The following is a 21,259-nucleotide window of genomic DNA, read 5'->3' as shown; positions in this document are numbered from 1 at the left end:
AAACACTTAGTATATCACAGCAAACTGTCGCCAAGCTTATGTTAAAATTACCGCATGCAGTCAATAAATATGCTTAGAAAATCACTCCTGGCTAGCAAATGTTACAGGTAATTCCACTCGTTTTTCTAAACATTCTGCTGGTTTGGCAAATTAGAAAATTATTTCTATGCATGACGCTTAGTTTTTTTAGTTGTTTCTTTACCACATAATCAGTGAAAAGCACAAAAAAGTTCTCGCATACCATTTGCATAGAAAAACAGCCAACTGGGTCCTTGGGCACTAGGAGTTTGAAAATGGTGTCCGAAGTGGTCCTAGAAGTAATCTTGCATCATGTGGTGAGAAATCAAGCTTTTGATAGGGTATACCAAACTACAAGGATTTCCATGGTCTGTGAGTATGCAGGCCTAAAAATACAGCTTTACAGTTTCTTTTTAAAATGAGCTGCAATTTACCCAATTTTACTCTGTTCTTTTGAAAGTGAGCTGTATTTTACTCAATATTGTATTAAACAAAGTTTATAGTTTAGCCAATTTTACTGACTGTTGGGAGTAAGCAAGCTTTTAACAAGAATTTTGTACAAATATTTGTTATTTTTTAGCAACTGTGAGATGAAGTAAGGAGGGAGAATGTATTATACATGCTGTATGCGCTGTAGAATGTTTTTTTTATTACTTATTACAGCAGCCTGATTAAGGAGTCTGACTGTTAAGCTATCTTTTACTATGGATCCTAGGCTAGCCGTAGACCCACTTCAGCCAATCAATCTATTAGCACAACAGTTACACTTAAGATATAGACCTTGCAGTCTTTTTCCTTAGCGAGGGACAGTGCAGGAATGCTTTTCTTTTAGTTTTCAAGATGACAGTTTCTTTTCAGCACAGATTGAGCTGTTCAAGTTAAGGACAGGTGGGGTGGAAAGACCATTTGCGTAGAAAAACAGCCGACTGGGTGCTTGGGCACTAGGAGTGATTAGATTTAAATCTAAAAACTTTCAGTATATGCCATAAATTGGCAATGTATGAATATAGAAAGGGAACTTGTAATCATTAATCACTAAGTAAATTTGTTTTTTAACCTATAATTTCACTCCTTTTATAAGAAATGATAGATATGAAAATCCTTTTGTGTGGGAAATGGAGGGAAGAGGGATGCACTAACTTTCATCTATGTCCACACAAAAACTTGATGCTTTAGGTAAGTTAGCAACAAACAAATTGATTACTTAAATGCTAGCAAATAATGAAATATAATTTCTGATATATCCAGTAAAATACATTGCATTATAAACATTGGGTATAAGTATTATTACCATCTATTTATATTAAGTAATACGTTTTGAAAGAATTCATCAATAAGGGTGAATGTTAAATAAGTGTGTGCTGTATAATCTTTTACTGAGGTTTGATATATGATGCATCCTACTTTACTATGAATTACTTGTCATCTATCTTTCATGTAAATATTAATTGCTTATACAATAAGTAGACATTTATATTGTATTCAAATTCTGTCTAATCTGCAATAGTACTATATCTGTTCAAAAATAACATATTACAGATATTCTCCATATGATTCAATTTATAGCGCTCAGATGTTCTGGATTGTCAAGGTATGAGTGATAATCTGATGGATTTGGGTTTATCCATCAGATTAAGAATGATTTTCATTCCATGGCTAGTGCGGATCTTAGTTTTGTTAACATTTATTATTTTAAATTTATTTCACAAAAACATTTTTAGTATGCCCGACCAAAACATTACTTTATTGGTAAACACTCAGTTTAAAACTGATAACTATAAACTATATGTTTGAGCTTTTAAAGGAAATTATCAGAGGAAAATAAACATCACAATAAAACAAAACATACATAGTCTAAATAACCTAAGATGGATTTAACTTTTATCTTTAAATACCAATGGCTTAAACAATCCTAGTAAGAGATCAGATCTTCTGAAATATTTAAAGCTGAACAAAGCACAGATTGTCTTCCTACAAGAAACTCCTTTCACAACAAATGACAATTGCAAATGGAATCCTAAGGGAATATATGATATTGGTGCAATCCACTTATAAGACAAAGACAAAGGGGGTAACAGTGTTCTGGAAAACATATGTGATTGATTAACCTAGAAATCATTTATAAGTATGAAGATTAAGAAGGCCTTATGGCATTAGTAATAGTTAAATATAATAGAAAATGAACCCTAGCCAGTCTATACTGGTTCCCAGGCATTGGAACAGGAACTGTTAAAAAAACTGTTTGGGTTTCATTTCCAATAATTATAAAGGCAACTTAATATTAGGAGGAGATATTAACTGTATATTTGATATTTCTGAAACTACAAATAAAAGTCCCACTGCGTATCAAAAGCTTTAAACAAGTGGGTCGAATCATTTCGTCTTGTAGATACTTTCAAATTTAAGGAAGATAAATCTTCGTTGTTTTCACATCAAGATCACAAATTTGGTACCCAGACTAGAATAGATAAAATATTTGCAGCCCATGACTTACACTCTAAAATCATTCATTTCTCATTCACTTCCTGCCCCTTTTCAGACCACAATTCATTGATACTAAAACTTCAAAATGGGTACAAACCATTCATCTTTAACTCCAGAATTCCAGCATATATAACTAAAATTAAAGAGTTCAAACCCTGGTTATTATTTGAATTACAGTTCTTTTTGGATATTAATTACACCACAGAGATAAATAAAATAATGATATAGGCTCATTAAAAGCTTATATATGGTAAAACCCTAACTTGTTATAAAAAAAAATCAGAGAATGGGATTCAGAATTATTAGATCTACAATCCAAACTTTTGCCAGTAAAAGCTGAAAAAAATCAAAATCATTTGGAGATGAAAAAGAAAGGAAGCATTAAACAATAAATATAATGAAATTCTAACACACAACTAGTTTAGCTTTAGAAAAACTAAAAATTAATACATTGGCCACTTCTCCCAAATATCTACGTAATTTATCCACAAGAATCAAAATACAATCAAAAGCTAATAACATTAAAAGTTTCTTCCATGAAAAGAAAGGGAAAAATGTCTCTGATATAGGTGACCTTCCTGATGCCTATAGAAATCACTATATGGAACATTTCCAAAAAGAAAATATACATATTGATCAATTAAATCTAGATGAAAAATGTTCTAATATAAAAAAAAAAAAAAAAAAAAAAAAAAAAATTAAAACTAGATCTGTAAGCACCCATATCATACAAAGAAATTACAGATGCGATAAGAGGGTAAAAATAATAAAGCTCCAGGTATAGATGGCATAATTATGGAAATATATAAACTTTTTCTTTCAAAGATAATATCCCTCTTCAATAAAACGCTATTAGAAATTCAATCACAAGCTTTAATACCACCCTCTTGGAGATATTCCTAAATCACACCAATTCTAAAGGAAAACAAATCCCCAAACCTCTGTATCTCATATAGACCTATATCATTATTAAATAATGATTATAAGATATTCATGACAATATTAACTAACAGAATGAAAATACCACTGTCCAAAACAATAAATAATGATCAAACTGGAGTGGTATATCATAGACACACACATGACAATATTAAAATGATAATTTCTCTTATAGATTGTTAAAGAAAATAAAGAAACACTCATAATTGGCTTAGATAAAGAGAAAGCCTTTGATTCCCTAAATTGGGACTATTTATTCAAAATCCTAATGCTGTTTGAATTTCCTGCATCCTTTGTTCATCTTTTAAAGAATATATTTACAAATAATTTAGCGTATGTCAAGTTAGGTCCTTTTACCTCTGAATCCATGCATATAACAAAAGGCACTAAACAAGCATGTCCCATGTCACTGATTCCATTTGCTCTGGCTATTGAAATATTGGCAGATGCAATTTGTAACAGTATAAAAATCAAAGGAACAGATGTTTATGAACAATACAATTCTGAAGTAATGCTGTTTGCTGATGACATATTACTAACATTATCTAATACAAAAGCGACATTAGAAGAATTAGATTTATTAATTGACAAATTTCACATGATTTCAGGACTCCATTTCAATAAATCAAAATTGTTATTTTTAAATAAAGAACTGCAGACCAAGGGGGATCACATCATAGGGAAACCAGAATCTACCTTAAAATATCTAGGAACTGAGTTATGCAAGGATAATAATGAATTAGTCTCAAACTACAATAATATCAATACAATAAAAATCTCTGTGGAAAAATTAAGCAAAATAATAACATTTGAAGATAGACTACAGTTAATAAAAATGGTTTTACTGCCAAAGATTCTATATATAGCCTTAGCAATACATCTGTTACCAGAAAGGAATTTACTTAAAGAAATAAATTCATGCCTAATAAAATTTTTATGGTTTCCCAAAAGAAACCGAATAGCTTTTAATACATCATATCAGACCATGGAAACAGGGAGGATTAAACTTTCCTGATATAGAAACATATATAAAAGCATCAATATCTAAAACAATCTCAGATTGGATAAGTCCAAATTACTTTGCAAATTGGAAGGAATTACTAACTGTAATATCAGTAAATGAATTTGATTTACAAAAAAATTTCAAATAGATAAAAATTTGCCATGGCACAAATGTATTAGTATGCAATATAACATAACTAAACCCACTAAAACTCATATGGCTTATTACATTGACTCATTTAGGAAAATTATTAATGCAAATATAGATGGTTTGATCTTTTAACACCATTTATAGTCGCAAAGAATTTTCCACATAAAATATATAGAGAAATTGTTGATTCCTGGGAACAGAAAGGATTTTTATTGGCTCCAATATATCAAAGAACTAAAAGTTTTAGGTATGCAAGAAATACAAAAAAAATACAAAATTCTACAACAGGACTGGCTAACTTTAGAGTATTCTGTCATATTCGCAAGATTTAAGTAGAATAATTAACAATTCTTCATTTAAAGAAATACCTAAATTTATGAAATACATATATGAAATCAGTCTTTGTCCCTATCTTTTGATTCCACTTGCCAATCATTAAAAGCTGCCCAACATCTCAGTGGTACCCTTTTTCTTTTAATTTTTTTTGTAAATTAGCCAGTACATCTTTGTCAAAACTGCTATTAGCTGGGTAGCATAATTTCCCATCATTCTTGGTGAGAGTAACCCAATGATTCAGATACAAACGGCTTTTTCATGAAACTTTGTAAAACACATATTAAAAGAAAAACCTCTGTGTTTTTGTTTTTTTTTTTTACACCGAACTAGAAGATTATCGTTTAGCCCCCCCCCCCCACTCATTCAGTAACAAATCATGCCACTTACCTTTTTGAAAGTTTCATGAAAGATTGAAAAAAAGGAAGACGTATAATGTATATCAGACACTTGTAAATGTCTGAGGTCCCAAAAGACAGAAAACAAGTCTGTGGGCCCATTAATGAGACTTCAGCCATCTGCTTATCCCCAGAATTCTGATCCAAGTCACAGCGCCAAACTGTTAAGAAATGTCAACTGGTAATGCAGTTATTCAAATAGTCAATTGCAAGTCAAAGAAAACTCGGCACAAGGTTTCTCTTTTGTAGACACTTTTATTAACAATGTGTGGGAGACCCAAAATCAATATAGGGAGTCTCGCCGAACAAAGTAAACTGTGAGCTTATATATGCTTAGATAATACTGCCACTAAGTTGACTAGGTGCACCAATAGACAATAAAGGATTTGCATATACCAATCCAGTAGTTCCCAGTAAGCAGTAAGACACACCTGAATACTTTGAATACTTATTGCTAGGTAGAATGAGAAAATTGGATACAAGTCCATATATATATATATATATATATATATATATATATATATATATGTATATAAGGACTCTTTCTTTACCACATAACTTTTGATCACTGTGTTTGCTTACTCCGTGCAGTCAATGACATACTCTTAACCTTCAATATGCCTGCTTTTGACCTTTTAGATTTTTCACAATACTCCTGCCAAAGCATCCAGATCCCTTTGAAAAGCCCAGATGGAAAAACTCTTCTATTTGCTACAGTATAGTTTTCTGGTGGACTATTTATGAGCTGCCACCAGAATAGTATTGACTGGAGAAGATAGACCGGGAGTCATAGCAATCAATGGAACTGGAGCAACCAAGCTGTAAGCTTCAGACTGACCAGGTCTGGATGAGGGACCTTCGAAGGATGTGAGATGACATCCAGTACCAGATCCAAGAACCATGGAGGAACTATCAGATGAGACCAAAGGAAGGGAAACCAGAATTGGCAAGGCCAGAATGGAGTAATGAGGATTACTTTGCTCCTCAGCCTGTTTGCCTTCTGGAGGGATTTTGGTATGAGAGGTAGTGGGGGGTAAGCATAAAGAAGACCGGGAGGCCAAGCATGGAACAGAGCGTCCCTGGGGGATTCCTGTTGCAGGGGGATGAAAGTGAAGAACTCTGAGCAATGAAGATTACTTTGCTCCTCAGCCTGCGAGCCTTTTGGGGGAATTTTGGTATGAGAGGTAGTGGGGGGTAAGCATAAAGAAGACCGGCAGGCCAAGCATAGACCAGAACGTCCCTGGGGTATTCCCCCTGCAGGGGGATCAAAGCAAAGAACTCTCTGCACTTCGCTTTGGAAGGAGATGCGAAGAGATCGCAGCAAGGCCAACTTCACTTGAGGAAGATCTGCTTCGCTACAGAAGGATTCAGAGACCACTCATAAGGAATCAGGATAGTCCTGCTCAGTTTGTCCGCCAGTATGGTGGATCGACCCGGAATGTGCGTCGCTACCAGAAAACGGTTGGTGGAGATTGCCCATTCCCATTCTTATGGTGTCGCAACAAAGTGGGGTAAGATCTGGTCCCTCCCTGCTGGTTGATGTACCAGACCACTGACATGTCCGTCTGAACTGCAGTGGTTCCCAGAGGAAGAAAGGCATGAAGGGCCTGCAACGCTAACAAGACCGCGCTCATCTCTAGAACATTGATATGCAACTTGGTCTCATTTACGGACCACGTGCCTTGGACTGTCCTGCTTGAGCAGTGCCCCCCCCCCTAGTTGGGAGGCATCCATGGTCACCGTGACTTGGGAGGAGCTGCAATCAATGTTCGTCCCTCTACTAGTTCCGAGGAGTGTATCCACCAGAGGAGGGACTTCCTGCAAGCGTTGCTTATATGAATAGGATGAGTCAATGGCAGATCTAACAATGACCGTTGGACCACTAATATCCACTGTAGTACCCGCATATGCAGACAAGCACAGGGAAGAAGAGTAATGGTGTATGACATGGAACCTAGGGCTCGTAATACCACCTCAGCTGAAGGAAGTTGAACCTTGGTTTGCAAAGTATCCATGCTTACTCCAATGTAGTCTAAGACCTGAACTGGGTTTAGAGAAGACTTTGATATATTGATTGTAATTCCCAAAAAGTCTGACAATTTCAGGAAATGGTCTCTGGCCTGACAAAGTAGACGCTTGGGTGAGCAGCAAAGAGCCAATCGTCCACGTACAGATAGACATGTACCCATGAAGCCTCAGGTAAGCCGCTACTACTGCCATGACCTTGAAAACCCTGGGGCTGTGGTTAGACCAAAAGGTAGAGCTCGAAACTGACAATGATTGGCCCATAGCTGAAAGCAGAGGAACCTCCTAGCGTCTGTGCATCTTTATATGCTCTTATGCATACTGGAGATCTATTGAGTGCATCCAGTCATTCTCCTGCAGGTAAGTCAGGATGGATTGTAAAGTGACCATCTGGAACTTCTCTTTGGCATCTGACAGGTTTAGGGTGGAAAGATCCAGAATAGGCCTTGGGTCCCAGTCTTTTTTGGCACCAAAAAGAATCTGGAATAGATGCCAGATTGGACTGATCTCAGGGGGAGATGGGCTGGACGACTCGTTTCCTTAGCACCTTTTCTATTTCAAGTGCTGCTGCCTCCCTTTGCATGGATGGTACAACCGGGAGGTGTTTTGGGGGAGTGGGAGGAACCATAATGGGGATGGTATAACCTGTAGGTATGATTTGCAGCACCCAACGGTCTGACACGAACTCCCATGCTGTCAGGTGCAGCGAAAGATGACCCCTGACTGCCTCCAGAGCAGTCGGGCAACCCCTCAGGGCTGCTGCTTGGGCCTATCCAAGAAAGGTTCTTGAGACCCAAAATTTCTGGCACCCCACCCGCGTCTGGGGCGGTGTCTGTCTCATCCCCCTCTGCCTCTGGGGGAAGATGAGTCCTGAGTGTCCCAGGAATACTGAGTCTTCCAGAACCACATCTTCTTTTGCCCTCGCTGATTTCATGCAAAAGGATCTTTGAGGGTTAGAGAAGCGGATCCCGATGGCAGACGGTGTCTTCCCATCCTTTTCACTCTTGACTGTCTCGCGAACTGTCTTCCCAAACAAGGAAGAACCATCATAAGGGGCATTTATGAAGGACTCCTTAAAGGGTTCCGTGAACTGACATAGCCTGAGCCAGGCGTGTCTCCTCATGGCCATGCCGGACCCGGTCGTCATTGTCATTCCTTCGGTGGTATGCAAAAGGAGGCGCATTGACATATTAGAAGCCGCTTTGAGAGTGGCTATTTGCGTGGAGAATATGCGCTTATCCTCCTGTGATATGGACTCTGGTGGCGACTGTTAGCTCCTTGACCAGGTCGTGCTGCAGTCAAGGGATGTGGGCCAAGTAATTCAGCACGTATGGAAAAGGTGGCTGAAGCATACGTCCACTTTTCTAGATGATCCATCAACCTGGACTCACGGTTGGGGGGATGGACCGTAGAACTTTCCTGAGCTAGTTCTTTCTTGGTGGCGGCCACTACCACCATAGCATCTACTGGGGACCCCTTGTTCCAACAAAGTCTGTCTGCAGGAGGACTCCAAATATTGTTGGGATGCTTTGGGATTGGCTCCATGATGTCCAGTTCCTTCCATGTCCTGGTGGCAATAAGATCCACCAAGGGATCCACTGGGGGGGGGCACTCGGGTGTTAGACGGGCCCGTGCCGAAGGCCTCCAGAAACACAGACTCATCCAAGGGAGGTTTGGGGGCTGACCAACCCCCCCCCCCACTGCCGCAGGAGTTCCATGATGTCTCTAAAGGAGTCTCCCATCTTGCTACCTCCTGCACTACTTGTGTAAGATTTAACCCCAGGGCCCTGAAAGACTGTAGGGCTAAATTAGTTTTAAAGGGACTTCTCCCTGCTACGGAGGCGGCTGTCTTTGCTTCTACTATGGTCACAGCTGTGACTGCATCTTCTTCTTCTGCTACTGTTTCAACCTCTTGCCAATTGGCCTGTGGAAAGGGAGCACAGGAAAGACAAGAACAAAGGGAGGAAGAGATCTCCAGACTGATTGGATCTGTTGGGTCCTCTTAAAAAGCAACCGGCTATGTCCAGGCCTAGGTTCCCCTCGGCTCTACTCGCCCAATTGGCAAGAGGTTGAAACAGTAGCAGAAGAAGAAGATGCAGTCACAGCTGTGACCATAGTAGAAGCAGAGACAGCCGCCTCCGTAGCAGGGAGAAGTCCCTTTAAAACTAATTTAGCGCTACAGTCTTTCAGGGCCCTGGGGTTAAATCTTGCACAAGTAGTGCAGGAGGTAGCAAGATGGGAGACCCCCAAACAAACCACGCACGGAGTGTGGTCATCAGCTGGGGACAACTTGTGGCCACACTCTGTGCACTCCCTAAAAAGGCCCTAACTCGCTAACCGCACACACTTACACCCAAGCTAACTAACAAGGAGGGGGAGGTGGAGGAAAGCACTACACAGACTCAAATAACTTTTTTTTTTCAAACACGACAACAGCGAAAGGGGAGGTAAAGGCTAGGGAAGAAAACCTATCTAACACTTCACAACAGACACAAACTCCCAAACAATCACTGAAAAAATTACCACACTTGTAGGTCTGAGACCACGATGGTCGGCAAGCCTCAGCAAACTAGATCTGGGGGGTAGGAAGGAGATGGAGGGGTATTATGGGTAAAGGGAGGAGCTTGGAGCTCGGATCAGATGCTGGTGAAGCTGCCATCTCGGATCCGATCCGGAGCAGATTCCCACAGGTTGATCAAATGAAGTCAAATACTCAGATGGAAAATTATGGTGAGTACACAACTTCTTTTTTTTCCTGTCAAGATAAAAAAAACTTTACAAGAAAAGTAATTGATATTCATTAAAATGAACAGGTGATGAAAAATAGTGTGACTTTGCTATTTGTTAGCAGGATTTGATAATCAATAACTGAAGCTGTACTCTTCCTTTTGGCAAGTAAGCTTGCTGCCAGACAGGAATGCAGTTGTGGTTGCTTGCAGGAAGGAGCTAAATATTTGCAAACATGATAGATGGTCTTATGGATTGTCCCAGGGAATATTATTGAAAAGATTCTTCTGGGCAAAGTGGTGTTGAGTGCTAATTTTCTTGTTGATGGCGAACAATACTTCACACACAAAAGGTCTACTGAGTCTTTTTCACCATTTCTTTGACAGTCTAGTTTGAGGTGACCAAAAGGCGTCCTATGGATCTGGTATGCCTGGACTTCACAGGAAATAATTAGGTAAATTTTAAGAAGACTGAAGAGGGTCCAGAACAGTGAGCTGAAGTGGATGACTAACTTGCAGAGGAGGTCGTCAGTGGTTAGGTGACAATATCAGCTGTGGTGTACCGATCATCCATTACCATGACCAGTCTGATTTAGAATCAGAAGACTATTGTTGGAAGGCAAGTTTCATTGATAGAAAAGTACATTTTGAGTTTTTATCAAATGTAGGGTCCATTGAATTACAGTCTGTCCTATAACTTGCAGGTGGGTTGGATATGTGATGGCATCTAATGAAGAAGTGTAAAAGTATGCACTTTGTAGAGGGAATGAAGGAGTAGTTGCCCAGTTTGGAAAGGCGGCTCAAGGTTGAATAGATAAGGGAAGGGGTCTTCGGGTTTACTAACATCATTCTTCAACTTGGAAGACTTTGACTTTAGTGTTACAATGTCTAGTCATGTAGTGTATAGTTCTTGGCATGTTACTTAACCACTGAATGCTGTTTGATCATCCTAAATGTAAACAGTCAGCAGTCCTTACTGCATAACCAAAACTTTGAAAAGAATGCAGGCTTGGGGGTCCTCCTGTCACAGTAAATGTCCATTTTATTGACATTAGGGAGCATCTTTGTGGCACAAGGAATGCAATGTATGAAAAGGTTCTAGCCAGGGATATACAGGTAATTTTAGAAATGTGAGAGGGGCAACTGAAAAATAAAGGATTGGTAGCAATAGTTAAGGTTTTAGCTTGGTCTGTGAGGAGAAGTGGAGCAACTTTTATTGCAATATAAAAACAGAGATGTGGAGGAAAGTATGGGGGACCATTAATAAAGCAGTTGAAAATATTTCCACAGATATTTTATACCCCGGTGAAAATGGGGAGGATTTTTTGAAGTGGTATTTTTAAATGGCTGGAGATGTGAATAGGAGGTGAAAAGAGACTGGGACCACTGTGTCTTAGGTTTTATAGGTGGTGTTATATACAGACTTTTGAGGTTTCTAAGTCAGGTAATGCATAAGGAGTGTAGGCTAGCATTCCCATGTCTTTTCTTGGACTATAGAATTACTTTCCATTAATATTGAGCAAGAAGCATCTTGGATGGTTAGACCATACTGTATGTCATGAAGGTTATTACTAGGAAATGGAAGTTGCAGAAATAGTCTAGGTTAGTGGAGTTGGAAGATTTATCTGAAGAACTGTGAGTAAAATTGGAGGAAGAGTAGAAATAACAAGGGTTTGGAAATGGGCAGCATTATCTGTTGCCATGGATGCTGTACTGTGAAGAAGGTGGTTAAGAGGGTAAGGTAACTGAAGTAGATAGAGGACATACATACCTAAGCAAGAAAGGTAGGAAAAGAAGAAAAAATAATCAAGACTTATCAAACGAAAATGGGTATATAACCTGTAAATAATTTTCATAGTAGATAATAAATTAGGTGGTATATAGTTCGGACTGTTTGTTTTTATTTTAGCTTTGATTCAAGGATAAAGACATTGATAATGTCAATTTTGGAAAATCTATGTTGATTATATGCCGTTTTTTTGTTTGAAGAGTTGTTTAAGGTTTTTGGAATGAAAAAAGAAAGACCCAGTATTGTGCACATTGATTTTCTGCATAGTAGGTTTGACTGTAACACCAGAAACCATAGCGGTATGACTTGAATGGTAAAGTTGAGTCTTTGACTTGTCACACCCTCCTTTAAACAGTGTACTCTGATAAATGCCTTTTAACTCCTGAAATAGCATATGGCAGGAGCACAGAATAGGGTAAATGATGGGCAGTTTACTTTTTTTTTTTATTTAGATTTTTTTTTCCTTGTAAATATCAAGTCAATATGTGCAAATACTTTTCCTTATGGTGCTTTGTAGATTTAGGTTGCAGAAATACATTTCCGTTTTCACATACTTGCTTTTTCTTACATGTTCTTCCTGTCTGTTTTGTTTCCTTTTTTGCATTAGTGGATTAGCGAAACCATCCTTGTGTCTTTGGTTCAAGAGATTGATTCAGTTAATACACAGCTGAGGAGACTGGGCTGTCCAGATCTGCAGATAGGAGGTGTGTACTGGACCACAGCAGTTCTACAAGAACACCATTGACTTGCCGAATGTTTTCTTAAGTGGCGGTAACTGCATTAAGAATTGTCTAGTATTTGATGCTCCAAGCATTTTGCAGTCTTGGATAAAGTTATTTGGGGATTCATTATGTATTATTGACAAAAATGAATAATGTGACAGAACATTGCATAGGGGCATGCAAACTTGTACATAACTGTAAACTGTGATGTCCTTCAAGGATGCATCTGCAGTCCTAACAAATGGGTTGTCCTGCCTCAGGCAGCCCTTCGGTCGGCCGGATTCCAAAGTCTGGGTCTGGCCTTGGCTGATGTCGCACTTCACCCGATGTCATAGCTGCTGTCAGTTGGGTATAAAGGCATCAGCTGACGCCATTTTCCTCAGTCTTTCTTGCCGTGCGGTGCCCGAAGCAGAAGCTGTTCGCAAGTGCCGGTCGGTCAGATCCAGAGATTTCTACTACCGAAGACTTCTAAAAAGCTAAGTACCCCGTTGGGGACTCTTTCTTGCCTCAGCCGATGTCAGAAAAAGTAAATAATTGTTTAACTTGTGGGAAACAAATACCTCATAAGGATTTCCACTCTTACTGCCTTCCTTGCTTAGGCCCAGACCACGACGTAGCAGCTTGTCTGGCCTGTGCTTCCTTCAACCGACGGACACTTAGACGTCGGTCGGAGTTTGCGGAGGAGTTTTTTGGTCCCGCTTTTGCTTACAAAATGCCGTCGGAGACGCCAACTTCACAATTAGCTAAAAAGCATAAGGAAAAGGACAGACACTCGCGGTCCGCTGTTTCGGCCGAAACCACGGCTAAGCCAACCGCAAGTGTCTCGGTTTCGGCTGAAACATTGTCCTCGGTTCTTCCTTCGGCCGAAAGCATACCTCCGACAGCCGAGGCCTCACACAGCATGGCCGAATCTGCTACTGAAATTTCTCCTGCTGTAGCAGGCACCCAGGATTTATCAGATACTATCCCCTTAGACATATCTACTCCTGCACGTGGAGCTGCTAGGCCCCCTGCATCCATGTCTATCAAGGCTTTCTCTAGGGCTAAAGCAGCTAAATCTTCTAAAGCCTTGCCTACTAAAACCCCCTCACACAGGCCTAGCTCTAGTTCCCAAATGCTCAGCCTAGCAGAGGATCTCATTTCTTTGATCAGGGGATCCCAACCTCACCCTGACAGGGCCTCTCATCCCCCTCCAGAGAAGAGGCCTAGAGCAGAGCCCCCTGAGCCAGTTTCAATGGATTATTCCTCTGATGACTCAGAAAACTCAAATCCTCCAGAAGGCCCTTATTCTCCATATGAGGACTCTGACGCAGAAGACTCCATCCCTTCTGCCTCTCCTCCTGAGGAATTTTCTTTTGGGGAAACCTTGCATGCTATGAGAGAACAATTTCAATGGCAGGGCCAGGATTTTTCAGATTCTAGGAAACGGCTAAGGACCTTTCTACATTTGCCACAGCATAGGCCTTTAGCCATTCCTCCAGTACTAACAGTTGTGGATGATGCATTTAATGATGCTTGTACTGCCCCTGACTCTCTTCCCCCGGCCCCTGCTAAGCCTGACAGATACTACAGGGTCCCGGACACACATTATCACTTGTATAAGGCTCCTATTGCAGATCCTGAAACTATTTCTCAGGGCCCCAAAGCTGTAGCAACCACCAAAAAACCCCTCCCCTCTGAAAGAGAATCTAGAGCATTAGAGAGATGGGGTAAAAAAGTAATCATTCCTTAAAATGCGGCTATGATGCACTGGAGGCTTCCTTTAGATCAGCTATGACTGGTACAGTGATCAGAAGTCATGCATGGTTAAAAGAGCAATCCTTACCAGACCATGTAAAGTCAAAGCTCCTAGATGCTCCCATGGAGAAACTCAGTTTGTTTGGCTCCCCTGCACAGCAAGTGTTAAAGAAGGTGGAAGAAAAAGCAAAATCTGTCCAAACAGTCAAGGATTTCTTGCAGGTCCAGCCTCCTAGGTTTAGTAGAAATTGGCCTTCGAAGAATTGGTCCTTTCCAGACACCACCAGAACACAGAGAGGCAGAAATAGGCGCCCAAGAGGCAGAGGTCAATCCGGAGGTGCCTACAGGGGACGTCAGTGGCAGCCTAACAACCAGAGGGGTACTGCCACAGATCCAGCTACTACCACTTCCACAGGAAAGTCACAGTGACTTGGCTCTGATACCGCCTACCAGGGAACAACTGGAAGCACCCTTAGGCGGAAAGCTAGCCTTATTTTCAGTAAACTGGCATTACATTACAAGAGACAAATGGATTTTACAGACAATAGACAAAGGTTACAGGTTTCACTTCCATACTCTACCAAGGAAGAGAGGAATGCCAAACCTACCACCAAACCAAAAAACAAACGCTCTAGGACAAATCAACCACTTACTAAGGATGAGAGCTATAGAAAAGGTACCGTCTATGGAACAAGGGCAAGGATGTTATTCCAGACTTTTCCTGGTGCCAGGAAAAGAAAACCAATGGAGACCTATTCTCGACCTGTCTGCTCTGAACACATATCTCATTGTTCCAAAATTCAAAATGCTGACCCTACAGCAGCTTCTTCCCATGCTGGGCAAGGAGTCTTGGCTGGTGACTCTAGATCTCAAGGAGGCATACCTGCACGTCCCTATACGACCAGATTGCAGAAGATACCTCAGATTTCTTGCAGGATCAGAGCATTATCAATTCTCAGCATTGCCCTTTGGCTTATCTACTGCGCCCAGAGTATTCACGAAATGTCTGGCATCAGTAATTGCTCATTGCAGGCTACAGGGAATTCAAATTTATCCATACCTGGACGATTGCCTGATACAAGCGGACAACAAAATCAAATTAACAAAAGATTTGGAAAAGGTTATTCACCTACTGCAAGCCCTGGGATACACAGTCAACATAAAAAAGTCAAGACTGGTACCATCCCAAAGGATTACATTCTTGGGTGCGGAACTGGACACATCAAATCAAATGGCATTTCTCACAGCAGAAAAGCAAAAACAACTACCACTCTACTTCATGGCATTAACAACGCAGAACCAGCTTACAGCAAGAAAAGTCCTGCAAGCCCTGGGGTACATGGCATCCTGCATAATATTGATCCCACATGCCAGACTACATATGAGGAAGTTGCAATGGTACCTAAGGAATTTATGGTCTCAGCACAAGCACAGCCTAGAAACCCAAATTCCAATAATTTCATGCCTGAAGCAAGAATTCCTGTGGTGGGCACAGGCCTGTCAGTTGAACAAAGGACTGCCTTTCCACAGCCCTCACCCAAACCAGACTATCACCACGGATGCCTCGGACCTCGGTTGGGGGGCACACATGGTGGACAAGTGTATACAAGGCCTATGGACACAAGACCAGCTGAACCTACACATAAATCAAAAAGAGATGCTGGCAGTGAAACAGGCAATTCAGACATTCAAACCGTTTCTTCAACAAGGTCATTTGCTGATAAGGATGGACAACACCACAGTTATGTGGTATATCAACAAGCAGGGAGGCACACATTCATATCCTCTATGCCGGATGGCAATGGACCTGTGGAATGTGGCCCTGAACCTCAACATCCAGCTCCAGGCCATATTTGTGCCAGGAAAAGAAAATATACTAGCAGACACCTTAAGCAGAACTACCACGGATGCCCACGAATGGATGCTGCATTCAGACATCTTCAAATCCATTACAAAGAAATGGGGGCTACCAGAGATGGACCTTTTCGCATCCCCACACAACCACCAATTGAGGAAATTCTGCACAAGGACATACCACCCACTTGCTTGGAAGGTGGACTCCCTATCCTTCAGTTGGAAACGCCTAACAGCATATGCATTCCCACCTCTTCCTTTGATGCACAAAGTGCTACTGAAGATCAACCAAGGATCATACTGATAGCTCCAGACTGGCCGAGGCAGCATTGGTACCCGCTTCTGAGGAGTATGTCTCGGGCACACGCATGGCCTCTACCTCTAGTTCCTTTGCTGCTAACACAGAACAACTTCAAGATCCTGCATCCAAACTTGAAAACACTGCAGCTAGCTGCTTGGAATCTTACATAAAACAAAATAACCCAGAATTATCTCAGAGGGTTAAAGACATTATCCTGGAGGCTCGCAGACCCTCCACAAGGAAGACTTATTCAGCAAAATGGAAAAGATACCTCATTTGGAGTGCAGCAAAAGGAGAAAATGTATCATTGGCAAACATAGCTAACATCCTGGAATATTTAGCAGAACTCTTCCACAATGGCCTGTCTTACTCTTCCATCAAGATTCATGCATCAGCAATTTCAGCAGAATATAACATGGATCCTCCAGTCTTCTCTCATCCTCTACTCAGGCAGTTTCTGAGAGGAATTAAAAATGTAAAGCCTCCAAGTAAGCCACCTTTGCCTACATGGGACCTGAACTTTGTGCTAGAAAAGTTAACACTTCCCCCTTTTGAACCAGCAGCAACAGCAGAATTGCAGTTCTTATCTTGGAAAACTGCTTTCCTGCTTGCAATCACTTCAGCGAGAAGGGTTTCTGAATTACAGGCATTAATGGCAGTACAGCCCTTCCTTATCTTCCATCAGGATAGAGTGTCCTTGAGAACTAACCCTACTTTTATGCCAAAGGTGGTCTCCAGGGTATCATTGAACCAAGCAATCCACCAGCCAACTTTCTTTCCCAACCCACAGAACAGGGGGGAAAGACTACTGCATACCTTGGATGTACACAGACAATTGCGCTACTACCTGGACAGAACCAATAACAATAGAAAAACTGACCAGCTCCTGGTAGCATATGCAGCAAGAATGGAAGGAAAAGCAATTTCAAATCAGACAATCTCAAAATGGATAGGAAATTGCATTAGATTCTGTTACTCTTTTCATGGAAAGACAACTCCAGACAACATCAGGCCTCACTCCACAAGGGCTACAGCCACTACTACAGCTTTCTTACGAGGAGTGGCTACCAAAGACATTTTAGAGGCTGCTACTTGGAGCTCCGTGCATACATTTGCCAAGCATTATAATCTGCCTTTATACTCCAGATCCCGAGCAGGTTTTGCCACTGCTGTTTTGCAAGGGATCTTAACTATACCATAATCTTCTTAGTGCCTCCTCCCCCAGTTTGGCTATGGTATTCTACCCATTTGTTAGGACTGCAGATGCATCCTTGAAGGACCTAGTACAGTTTTGTACCTACCATAAATGTAGATGTCCGAGAGGTATGCATCTGCAGTCAGGATTACCCACCCTCCTTCCCCTCTGTGGTACTCCTAGGGTATTTGCCCATCTTGTAGCTAGCTGTGGGAATCCTATTATGGTGTATTTGTTTGTATATATGTACATACATGTTTATTTTTGTTTACACTCTACTGTTTGGAATCATTTGCATTTATCCAAATTTAGCCTTCCTAGAGGGCACCTGGCATCTGGGGCAAGAAACACTGAGGAAAATGGCGTCGGCTGATGCCTTTATACCCAATTGACAGCAGCTATGACGTCGGGTGAAGTGCGACATCAGCCGAGGCCAGACCCAGACTTTGGAATCCAGCCGACCGAAGGGCTGCCTGAGGCAGGACAACCCATTTGTTAGGACTGCAGATGCATACCTCTCGGACATCTACATTTATGGTAGGTACAAAACTGTACTTTTTGCAGAGTTGCTCAAATGGATTTATGTGAAAAGGAACCCTGAGAGAGGGTGACCCCCCCCCCCACCTTCCTGCTGCGCTCTCAGTGCCATTTCAGTGATCTCCCATCCTGTCCTTCCTGTGTCATCCAGAGAGAGAGATTGTTTTGTTCTTTTTCTTTTCAGAGTTAATCTTTCTCTTCAACTTTTCCTCCATCCTTTCAACACACCATAACTGGGCAAGACTGCAATATAATTATTGCTTTTAGATGAATACTAGGCTAGCTGCCTTGAATAACCATTTTAAGCCTAGCCAATAATCTGATGTCAGAATCAAACCTTGGTCCCTCTGTCTGTGATGTGAAGACCTTAACCATTATGCCAAACCCAGCCCTCTGTGGAGGAAGTAATGAAGTTATGCTGTCACCAGACAAACATCATAACTACAGAAGTGGAAGAGGTTTCTAATCTGATCATTCACTAGAAGACTGAAACACACTTTGTGTTACTGAGACTGTTGGCTTATTTTAGTCAACAGCATCAATTACATGTGATTGAGATGTTATAATTATCTTTTTATTTATTTATTTATGTTTTTATTTAACTAATCTGTTATTTGTGTCTGCCTGGCACCAAGCAAGCCTTGTCTGTCTGGGTTTTGGTATTCCCTGCTGTAGTAAATGTGAGAATAGTGTTGGTCTTTGCAGAGAAGAAAGCAGCTGTAGAAGAAAAAATGGTCCCAAGTAACTCAACTGATGAGGAGACACAAAGATTATGATCTACTGCGAACGGTGACTTCTTGAAGATTTGCTGTTGTCTTGGATATTTCACAAAACTGCCTTTTCTTTCCGTAGCATTTATTCATTTTATGAATACCAGTTTTATCCTACACAGAATTTTGGGAAGCTGGAACCTCTCATGATAGACTGCGTAAGGGGAAGAACTAATCCTGGAAGGGATGCCAGTCCATCACAAGAAAACATATGCACCCTGAAACCACACGCATGGACAAGTCAAAAGAGCACCAGTTCAATATTCATATGTCTTTGAGGATGGAGGCAAGGGCCCATGGTAAATTCACCGAAGCACAGAGATGCTGTGGTGACTACACAAAGTAGACACTCCAACTGGGAACCAAACCAGAGGACTGGCCACTATGAGGCAGCAATACTAAGTGCTCGACACACTTGCATGCACTGATGTTTTGATACTTTTTATTGGCTGTTGTAGTTATTCCAAGCACATTTTCCATGGTGTGTAATAGAATTTTCAGACAAAATCTTGAGATCTTGGTTCAGGGAGAGTTGATATAGTAATATATCCGAAAAAAATGGGTTTTACTTAGTGTTTGAGAAAATTTGAGAGGCTTTTTCTTCAGCAAATTTGTTCCCCCTGTGAACACCAAAGGTAGTCTAACCGCCAGTAAAAGGTAGTGATGCTAATAGGTTGAGGTTCCCATAGAAATAGCATTGATGATGATCAATATTGATCACTGTTGTAGTAGCCTTAGCTGTATGGGTTGTATCTTGCCAAAGATATAACAGCTGGCCAGCTTACAAAGCTTCAGGGCACCTTCCACATGTCCAGACTGTTAAGCAGCTTGAGCAGAGCTGACTAAAAGACAAATTTGGGCACAAAGCCCTGAGGAGTTTTACTGCTGCTGATTATGCTCCTCTGAGACCTTTAAGGATAGGCAGTTGTCTTGTGCTTTACTTTGCTGGGCAGATAAGTTCCCTTTGGGGAAGACTTCCATTTTCTTAATTTTGATGATGACTTATTGCTTTCCTCTTCAGGAAAGTTATTTTAGGAGTGTTGTGTTTTAATGGACTGTCTGTAGACTATAACATCCTTTTAAGCAGCACAGTCATTCTTTGTGTCAGTTTAAAAGTAGTGCAGAGTAGCTCAAAACTTTTCTTTTGTAAGGCTGGCATATTTTTTAAAATACTTTTTACTGTATTTTTTTAGTCAAAAAATAACTTTTGTGGACTGTTGGTGTTTGCCAGCAGTTGCAGCAAGTCTTTTCCAGGAAAAAGGCACTATTTTTGTTCATAGGTTCATAGGTTAGTACTAAGCTAACTGCCCTTGCGAGCCATTTTAAGCCTAGCCAATTGTCCCTTGTGAGACTCAAACCCTGCACCTTGTGTTTGCAAGGCAAACACCTTAACCATTAGGCCACCCTCCCATAAAACAGACTACCGTTCCCATGGTTGGTCCTCCTTCCATCCACAAAACAAAAAATTAAACAAACAGACTTTGCCACCACAGTAGGCTAGCAATTTGCCTCAGCCATAGTTGGGAGAGACTACTGTGGCCATTTGTTGCACCTCAGACCACACATCATTTACTTAAATCTCTACAGCCACTGTGGTCTGAGAGTTAGCCACATCCTCTGCAGCTGTTGGGGTCCCCTCAGTGGGGAAGGGAGAGCCACTTTTGTCAATCTTGAGAGAGGGAACAGCGAAGGTTTTCTGGTATGCCAGAATGCTGTTTCCATCCTTGGGGAAGCAGCTGTTGCCATTACTAACACGTCTGGCTACAAAACAAGCATGTATATACTGCTTCTCAAAGTTCTTTGGATAGGAGTAGTTTACTTGGTCTGGCTGAAGGTATCATTCAGGCTGTTAATCCTTCTTGTAAAGTAGTTTATATTCCTCTCTTCCTTAAGAGATTCAAGAGTCTGAATCTGAACTGAAAGATGGCAGGGGATGGTTACATTTTTTCCCAGATTTCTGATCCTGAATCTGATGAGAGCAGGGTTTGATTCTCCCTGTGGGGTTTTCTTTCTCTCCCCGATCATTGCTAGGACGTGCTAGTGTTTTCAGTGGGAGAACATTGATGTTTCCCAGTCCCTCAGAAAATTTTGAGTTGTTACATAAGAATTTTCCATAACCCACACCCATTCCTCCTGTAGTGCTCACTTTACAGGATGTGTGTTACTACCTGCAATTTTCCTGATAAGTCAGCCAGCTTGCCCCCATAAGGCAGAAGGGATATATAAAGTTCCTTAGTCTTTAAATTTTTTTATAAATTATTCCCAAGCCTTACTCAAG

At 40.9% G+C, this 21,259-nt stretch overlaps 1 protein-coding gene across 1 annotated transcript in view; it reads left to right on the top strand.

Moving 5' to 3' along the window:
- Window positions 1-21,259, top strand: part of TMEM209 (transmembrane protein 209) — a 439,863-nt gene that overhangs the window by 250,654 nt on the left and 167,950 nt on the right. Inside the window, 1 exon segment of the mRNA XM_044063801.1 lies at window positions 12,473-12,573. Coding sequence (XP_043919736.1) covers window positions 12,473-12,573 — 101 coding nt within the window.

The sequence above is a fragment of the Protopterus annectens genome, chromosome 1.part0 (assembly GCF_019279795.1).
Source record: "Protopterus annectens isolate FY-2018-M chromosome 1.part0, PAN1.0, whole genome shotgun sequence".
Classification (NCBI taxonomy): domain Eukaryota; kingdom Metazoa; phylum Chordata; order Ceratodontiformes; family Protopteridae; genus Protopterus; species Protopterus annectens.
Note: the sequence above shows the minus strand (reverse complement) of the source record. Positions and strands in the feature narration are given on the sequence as shown.